This window comes from Magnolia sinica, chromosome 2 (assembly GCF_029962835.1).
Source record: "Magnolia sinica isolate HGM2019 chromosome 2, MsV1, whole genome shotgun sequence".
NCBI classification, from domain to species: Eukaryota; Viridiplantae; Streptophyta; class Magnoliopsida; order Magnoliales; family Magnoliaceae; genus Magnolia; species Magnolia sinica.
Window position 1 is genome coordinate 13,979,965 of NC_080574.1, and position 9,390 is coordinate 13,989,354.

Genomic DNA, 9,390 nt, shown 5'->3' on the forward strand with positions numbered 1-9,390 from the left:
GGCCCCATATGATGGAGGGTGCACATCAAATGTGACCCCACATGATGGATGACCCACTCAAAGGTGGGGATACATGATGGGCAGTCCACATTAAAAGTGAATCGATGGATGGTGGACATTAAAGGTGGGCTCACATAATGGGTGACCCACTAATCACTAATGGTTAGAAGACCAATTAATCATCTATTCTGCTAACTGTCAAGTGCAGAGGTTTGAGCTTTTCCTTTAATGAAATTTTTTTATTTTTTTTTTGTCTTGAAATTAAGAACTTTAGAAGGTACAACAAGTGTTTGGTGAAACCAAAATGAGCGATGGAGGCGAAAAAGAGAAACTTATCACTAACACGGGATGGATTACTGTCATGACTTAGCAGCGAGGTATGTAATCGAGCAGCGCTCCGATGAGCAAAAAATGGACAATGTCAAGACTATAAGCCATTGTCGACCCAACGAATAAGCGTAGGTGGACGATTCCTAAAACCACAATCTTCCTTCATATCTGATACGCAAGCGTACATAGAAGAGAACTACAGCAATAGGTTATTACTAAGTTAATTCGATGTAGAGTAGGGATGGGTTGAACTACTTCTAAAAGCTAAGGGTTCCACGCTGCTGAGTGGGAGGAATTATAAATGTCTCCGATGATTGGATAAGCAACATTGCATTAGAGTTAAATTGTTTTGGATTGATTCTATGATTTTTGTTCAAAATCTTTTGCTTTGCATTCTCCTTTGTTATTTATAAACTTTTTAATGACGTCATGAGAGTAACCGTTGCTTACGTGGCAACGTCGTATATTGTCAACAGTAATGTAATTGTTGACTTTATTCGATCGTGCCTTACATTTATAAAATGTATCCTTATCACGATAGTCGATTATAAAACGTGCTTCAATGCTGATGTAGCCCTAATAGTATATATTATTATGCAAAAGTTACCCAAGCGCTCCTGGAAAACTTGATCATTAATGAGTTGTCATCCATATATTTAATGTACATAGCTAAGATTTTATACCTATCACATGACTATATCAGCATTGTCCAAACTGGTAGCACCAGACCATGTCCGAACAACTATTATTATCTTGACTTTTGATATTCTCTCATGAGAGAAATATGAATATCATCTCCAAGGACCTTTGAATTGTTGGATTTCTTTACCTATATGTTGGGTCTACAAGGACCAAATGGTGAGAATTGAATCTATCCCCTTTTGGCCATTGAATTTTAGCCATGGGCAATAGTATGTGGGTGTCATTGCATTTCGGTTAAAATACGAATTAACAGTTGCAACACCTATCGGATGAAAATTGGAACCTAGCTCTTGCAATTCCTTGTAAAGTCACGAAGATCGCGAGCGTGTTTGATAATTGTAAACCCTACTTTGAGCATCCCACTGGTGGTAAGTTGCTCCTGCTTGCTTTGAACGCTTTACCCAAATGGGCAGAAACAAATTTCTTTTCCGCAATGAAAGCAACACATTTCTTTTGTTATTTTTCTTTCACATTCTTAGTACCTTCACCACCACCAGAATCTCTCCTGTTTTTTGAACCCTTCATCAATGCCTTGAATACCTTGATCTGGGCTTATGTTCGCATATATCTTTAGCTTCATTTGAAAACAAGACTGACTTTATCCTTAATTTCTAGACCTGTCCCTATAACTTTATCAATTTTTTGTAACTTTACGTGATCTACTGCATAGCACATATAGATATGGTAAATAAAATTTGAGACCTCTGCAGCTTGATGGAGCGCAGGTAGTTCATATATATATTGACTTGATTTTCAGACCAAGGCCCAACCAGGATTGATAAAACAGAGTTCTTGATTAACAAGCCATGGAACTCTGAGGGCCCCATGTAGCAATCAATGCTAAATAAGGCAAACCTATATAAAGGTAGAGTATGCCGCTATTGTGACTAGGGATCTCCACCAGTGGGGCCAACATGCTGAGATGTTTTGTATGATATGCTATTAGGGCCACTATAAAAACTTATGCTGAATGGATAGTCATTATGTGCAGATGAATTTAGAAGATTATAGAAAAGATTTTCAATGGCCTGCACACATCTAATTTCGAAGCTCAATGGTTAGGATCATCATGCTTATTGAATAAACGGTTCAAATTATCGTATCATATCAGCACATAGGCCCCTCCTAGGCGACACATGCTGGCAATCTCAATCACAACAGAGGCAAGATGAACTCTGTTGCGTGTGCTTATCCGTGAGAGAGATGTTAACGTACTCCTGGTGGGATTAATTCACCAAATTATAATTATCTCTTTGAGAGAGAGAGACAGAGGGAGGGAGAGAGAGAGAGAGAGAGAGAGAGAGAGAGAGAGAGAGAGACAGAGAGAGTTTTCAAGACAGCAATGCTTTATTCACACATAAGTATACGACCAAAGGAGTAAGGAGTGGAGAATACATCAATTTTGAACTCCACAATTCCACAAGCTTACAATTATATCAAATGAAAACATATATACGCAACAAGTCTGCAGATTAACAGATAGAAATACGTATGTACAATACATACATGCCATACAATCTCATATGAATAACTACACGTTAACATCAAAGCCTGTCCTTAACAGAATGGCCAACCCCGGGGCTGTGGCCTGGCTCCGTGGGTCGAAAATCGTCCATGTTACTAAGAGACTTCTCTTTGTAATGATCCGTAGTGTTAGTTCCGTAATGGTGGACGCTTGGATATTCTACACCACCTTTCCTTGTTTCTCCTGCAATATTGTTGTTGCTATCCACCTGACATTTCTTACACTCCTTTCTTTTCTCCACCTTCAAGTGCCTTCCCTCAGAGGAGATAATTGCATTAAAAAGAATGAGTACAAGGAGAAAAACACATGCATGGGTGAACTTGGTGTTGGCCATTAGGATATGAGAGAGGAGAGGGAGGGAGAGACAGACAGAGAGAGAGAGAGAGGCCACTTGGGTACTCAATCCCTCTCATTTCTCTTGTATTTAAGGTGTTGAGAGAGTAGCATGAAGGTCCCACCACTATGGAGATGGCATAAAAAGTATGAAATTGGATGGTGTGATGGCCCTCTCTAGAAGAAAATGGATGGCAAGCTTTGGTTGCCAGAGATATTTTTCATTTTGCATGCACTATGGAACCACTCTTTCTATCTTTTCTTCTCCTCCCTCTATTTGGACTTTTGTTATCTGTACAAAATCCCATGGAGGTTGCTTGAGACGTATCCTAGACGTTAAAGGATGGTCACAAAGTCGTCCACCCACGTGAAGAAGACAGGAACCATCCGCACAATAGAGAAAACATTCTTTTATAATAAATTCAAAGCTGGTATTTGTGCCTTTCCTTCATACAGGTCTATTTGTCCTTATGAACAGGGTGGATGACAAATAAACAACACGGTGGGCCCTATGAACGTTTCAATGGTTGGCATCATTGTCACCGCTACTTCATGTGGTGTGGTCCATTTTAAAATTGGATCTGCCTCATTTTTGGTCTGGTACACTAAAATGATCTGAAAAAATGGATGAACGGAATGGATAAAACCCGTACATCACGGTGGACCCCACAGATCCAGTGCCTGGACCGATTTCCGTCCAGGCAAGTGCAGGACGCAATCCGCTTCGGTTGGGCAGACACCCAAAAAACTAAGCTTTATAAAAAATTGTTTTTCTCACTCACGATTTAGTTGAATTAGTTATATTTGGGGCGCGGATTAGATACTGACAAGGTCAGTAGCCAAATCGCTACTGAAGTGACGTCACCAAGCTCTGTGGACCCCACCATGATGCGTGTGTTGTATCCATACCGTCCATCCATTTGGAGAGATCGTTTTATGGCATGAGAAAAATAATGAGATGGATCTAAAGTTCAAGTGGACCCCACGATAGAAAACAGTGGGGATAGTGACATCCACCGTTCAAAACTTCTTAGGAGCCACAGAAGTTCCGATCAAGCTTATATATATATTTTTTTTCATCATCTATCTCTATGTTAACTTATGAATAGGTTGGATCTAAAAAACACAACATGATGGGCCCTATAAATGTTTCAACGGTGGGTGTGACTGATCCCACGGTTTTCTGTGATGGGTCCACTTGAATATTAGATCTATCTCATTCTTTTTCTCATGCCATAAAACGATCTCTACAAATGGTCGGACGGTATGGATACAACACACGCATCATGGTGGGGTCCACAGAGCTTGGTGACGTCACTTCAGTAGCGATTTGGCTACTGACCTTGTCAGTGTCTAATCCGCGCCCTTATATTTGATAGGTACTTTTTATATTATATGTATTTTCTAAAGTTTAAAAATAGTTTTTTTTAATAATAAAAAAAGACCTCAGAGACGAACTACTGTTGAGAAGACTTCTCGAACGCCACGTGATATAGGTTGTGTACGTGAGAGGCGGGTCGTGCCCGATGGATAGCTCACATTAAATGAAACACCCATACTAAAAGTGGGCACCGCTTGATAGACGGTGCACATCAAAGGTGGGTCCCACATGATGGACAACCCGCGTCAAAGGCGGCACCACACGATGGTGATGGACATCAAAGGTTGGTCCATATAGTCGATAACCCACATCAAAGGTGGGACCCGCACGATGGATGGTCCACATCTAAGGTGGTACATGATGGACAATTGGACATCTAAGGTTGTCCTCACATGATGGACGGCTAACATCAAGGTGGGCTCCGCATGATGGACGGTCCATATTAAAGTGCACCCGCGTGATGAACGGCTCACATCGAATGTGGGCCTTGCACGATGAACGATCCACATCGATGATAGGCCCCACATGATGGATGGTGAACATAGAAGGTGGGCCTCACATGATGAACGGTGGATAATTGAGATGAGCCCATATGATGGACGGACCACATTCAAGATGGGCTCCACATGATAGACAATCCATATCAAGGTGCGCCTTGCAGATGGACAACCCACGACAAAGGTGGACACCACATGATGGACAGCACGTATCAATGGTGGGCCCCACATCATGACGATGGACATTAAAGGCGGCCCCGCATAATGGAAGGCCGACATTAATCAAGGTGAGTACCGCATGATGATGTATATAGTTAACAGCGAGGTGGCCCCACATGATGGACGATGGACATCATAGGTAGGCCACGCATGATGGCTGGCCCACATCAAAGTCGCATCCTCCATATGGACAGCCACATTGAGCCGGTCCCATTGTGGGGCCAGCATGATAGACCGTCCACATTGAAGGTGGGCCCCGCATGATGGACTGTCCAAATTAAAGGTGGGCCCACACAATGGAAGGTTCACACACGATAGATGGTCTGCATCAAAGATGGGCTCAACATGATGGACGGCCCACATCAATGGTGGGCCTCACAGGATTGTCCTGCTCACTTCGATGGTGGGATCCATATAATGGACGGTCCACATTAAAGGTGGAAAGATGGTGGATATTGAAGGTGGGACCGATGCAATGGACGGTCCACATCAAAGGTGAGAAGGTAGTGGATATTGAAGGTGGCCCCTACATGATGGAGGTTGATATCAAAGGTGGACCCCACAAGGTGGGTCCCAATGATGACGATCTAAATCAATGTGGAACCCACATAGTGGATGGTCCACAATAGGGCTGGGCCCCACATGATGCATGACCCACATCGAAGTTTCCGCATGTATCATGGATAGTCCACATCAAAGGTGCCCAACTTGATGGATAATCCACATCCAAGGTCCCACATGATGAGGCCCAAATCTATGGTAGGCCCCGCATGATGGCTGAGCCATATCGAAGGTGGGCCCAAATCAATGATGAGCCCACATGATGGTTGGTGGGCAACAAAGCTAAGCCTACATGATGGATGGTCCACATTAAAAGTGGGACGATGGATGGTGTACATCAAAGATGGGCCCACATGATGGATGACCCACATCGGAAGGTTGGTCCCACCTTTGATTGCACATCTCTTTTGATTAGATAATTTTAGTTATTTGATCAATACTCAAAGATGGGCTTAACTTTAATTGTCATTTTTGAGATGAAGTGTCAGGAAAGCCAGAGAAGATGAGTTGATGCCAGAGAATAGCAAGTTAATAACGTATTATGTCAAATTATTTCCTAGAATAATCTCTCAACCATAACATCCAAACAATATTATAAGAAAAATAGATCAAATAGACAGCATTATTTATATAGCAAAGTAGATTTCTGAAACCAAGTTTTCATATTTTATTTTTTATAAAACTTATATCTTCAGAAAATTCTTTTCCAAAAGTGACTACCAAACAGCTCCAAACACTTATATGGATCGTGGATGAATTGATGTCCTCTGTGACCTTCGGAGTACTAACCATCATACTGCTATCTAGTCTGCCCTGTCTACGTTCTTTCCCAACTGGTCTAGTCACAGACTAACCATTATCATCTTAACTTCTGATATTCTCTTTTCTTGAGAGAAATATGAATATCATTTTCAAGGACCTTTTAATTGTTGGATTTCTTTCCATATTTGTTGGGTCTACACGGATCAATGGTGTGGATTGAATCTATTGTCTTTTGGCCATTGAATTTTAGCCATTTTCATACCTATGGGTGTCTTTGCATTTCAGTTAAAATACAAATTAATAGGTGCGATCAAGAGAGATTCGGAGCTTTCGATGCAGATGCGCATTTATTTATTTATTTTCATCAATCCATGCCTGATGCACTACATACTATGCAACACCATTCGAACAGGTAGTTCATATATTGACTTGATTTTCAGACCATGGCCCACTGAGGATTGAGCAAACTAAATGAAGAGTTCTTGATTAATAAACCAAGGAGCTATGAGGACTCCATGTAGCAGGCAGAGTATTTGCGTGCGCCATGTGTGGTGTTCGTCTTGCCACTATTGCAACTCTGGATCCAGCTTGTGTTGCCCCAGTGGGGCCCACATGCTGAGATGGTCCAATGGTCAACATGTGATTTTTGCGATGATATTAGGGCTACTATAAAAAGTTAAAAACTAATGCTGAATGGATGGTTCTGACCATCACTATGTGCAGATGATTAATTTAGAATATTATATAAATTATTTTCAATGGCTCACACTCAACTTCGAAGCTCAACCGTCAGGATCATGGATGTTTGATTATAGTATCTTAGCTTATTGAATAGACGGTTCAAATCATCAGGTCATTTCAGCATGTAGGCCCCTCCTAGGAAGGAGGGAGAGAGAGAGAGAGAGAGAGAGAGAGAATTTTCAAGATGGCAATGCCTTATTTACACACATTTAAGCATACAACCAAAGGAGGCTGGAGTGGAGGATACATTAATCTTGAACTCCACGGCTCCAAAAACTTACAACTTTATTAAATGAAAACTTATATACGCAGCGAGTCTGCAGATTAACAGATGGAAATACGTATGTACAAAACTTAGATGCCATACAATTAATCTAATATGAATATCTATACGTTAACATCAATGCCTTTGTCCTTAACGGAATGGCCCACCCCAGGGCTGTGGCCTGGTGCCGTAGGTCGAAAATCTTCCATGTTACTAACCGACTTCGATTGGTAATGATCGGTTGTATTAGTGCCGTAATGGTGTACGCTTGGGGATTCTACACCACCTTTCCTTGTTTCTCCTGCAATATTGTTGCTGCTATCCACCTTACACTTCTTACACTCCTTTCTTTTCTCCACCTTCAAATGTCTTCCCTCAGAGGAGATAATTGCATTGAAAAGAAGTACAAGGAGAAAAACACATGCATGGGTAGACTTGGTGTTGGCCATTAGGATATGAGAGAGAGAGAGAGAGAGAGAAAGAGAGAGTAAGAGGCTAGGAGTTAGATCTTGAGTGCAACTTAATTAGTAGACCCAAGCTATAGATGTATGAGAGAGAGAGAGACCACTTGTATTCAATCCCTCTCATTCCTCTTGTATTTAAGGTGTTGAGAGATTAGCATGAAGGTCCCACCACTATGGAGATGGCATAAAAAATATGAAATTGGACGGTGTGATGACCCTCTCTAGAAGAAAATGGATGGCAAGCTTTGGTTGACTGAGATATTGTTCATTTTGCATGCACTATGGGACTGCTCTTTTCTTCTCCTCCCTCTATTTGGACTTTTGGTATCTGTACAAATCTCATAGATGTTGCTTAAGACATATCCTAGTTGTTAAAGGATGGTCATAAAGTCGTCCACCCACGTGAAGAGAGGAACCATCCTCACAATAGAGAAATCATATATACTTTCATTTATTTATATTTCTCCCTAAGCTTACAGTTAATTATCAATTAATCTATTCAATGCCAATGTGCTTTCACACGAGTGGGTGTATTTTACTCTACTGCCTTACCATATGAAGATTCTAATTAACTGTTCTTGGTTGCAATGGAAGATCATTTCCTCCTCCACTCTATGGTAGGGCCTTCATGGTTTTTTACACACAAGATCTGAACCGTTCATCTTATAGGCCCTGCAGTATGTGGCCAATATATAATCCTAACATTGATTGGCGAATCGTTTTTATCTTATTAATTGTCCTTTAAAGGGATGGTCAATAAAGAAAATTCTCAAGGGCTAGCATTCCTCCAGGACTGTCCCGTCATTGGGCTCTCTTCAGTCTCCCATCAGAAAAACAAGGCCCACCAGATAAAAGGGTTGGATTATCTGACCAATGAGACCACTGGGCCCCATATGGGTAGTAAATACACAATCCCTATATGTGTACATTTCCATAACCATGCCCACCAGTCTACTCTGACCTTTGTATGACCTCAAAGGTTGGTATAGACTCTATGATTTATATATTGTAAGGCTGGGATTGTCTCAAATATATATATTTTTAACTCCAAACTAAGAGGCTACAAGGACAGGTTGGTCTTGGGAAGGTGGCCCATGGCACACATTCCACTATTCACATGCACCAAAAGAGATTGGGATTCCTTTGTCCTTCCCACTTAAGTGCATTGATATATACACTCTTTTTTTGGACGGTCCGTATTCAATCTTAATATTGTTTTTGGTCGACATTCCTACCTTTTCCAACTAAAACCATGAGATCGAGGAATCTGTATCTTTTCTGCAGTTGCTACCATTTGAATATAAGTTACAAAGGACTAACCTCTAAAAGCATAGATTCCTCTCAGTCAGGTGAAAGATTGAGGTTATTAAAGCTCCATAGGTTATGGAAGGGAGTATTGTATTTTCAGATGTCATGATGATGGTAATGCGGTATTCATGACAAAATCATAAGTGGGCCCCACAGAAAATCGGAGGATTTGTATTTTACTCGACCGAGGATATGCTCAGTATATACTGGGATTTCAGTTTGTACTAGCGGGGCAACCTCCTGATCTAGGGTAGGCCACTGGTGTGTTGGGACCCCACATAAATGGACTATGCTGTGGGAAT

The 9,390-nt window shown here is 41.3% G+C and overlaps 1 protein-coding gene across 1 annotated transcript; it reads right to left on the reverse strand.

Annotated features, from left to right (window-relative positions):
• Positions 1 to 2,370: 2,370 nt before the first annotated feature.
• LOC131226673 (precursor of CEP6-like) lies at positions 2,371 to 8,720 on the reverse strand. Its single transcript, XM_058222297.1, has 2 exons — positions 7,451 to 8,720; positions 2,371 to 2,660 (listed from the first exon to the last, which is right to left on the reverse strand). Exons 1-2 carry the CDS (start codon positions 7,763 to 7,765, stop codon positions 2,577 to 2,579), a joined length of 399 nt encoding a protein of 132 aa, XP_058078280.1. The 5' UTR covers positions 7,766 to 8,720; the 3' UTR covers positions 2,371 to 2,576.
• Between the last annotated feature and the right edge of the window lie 670 nt (positions 8,721 to 9,390).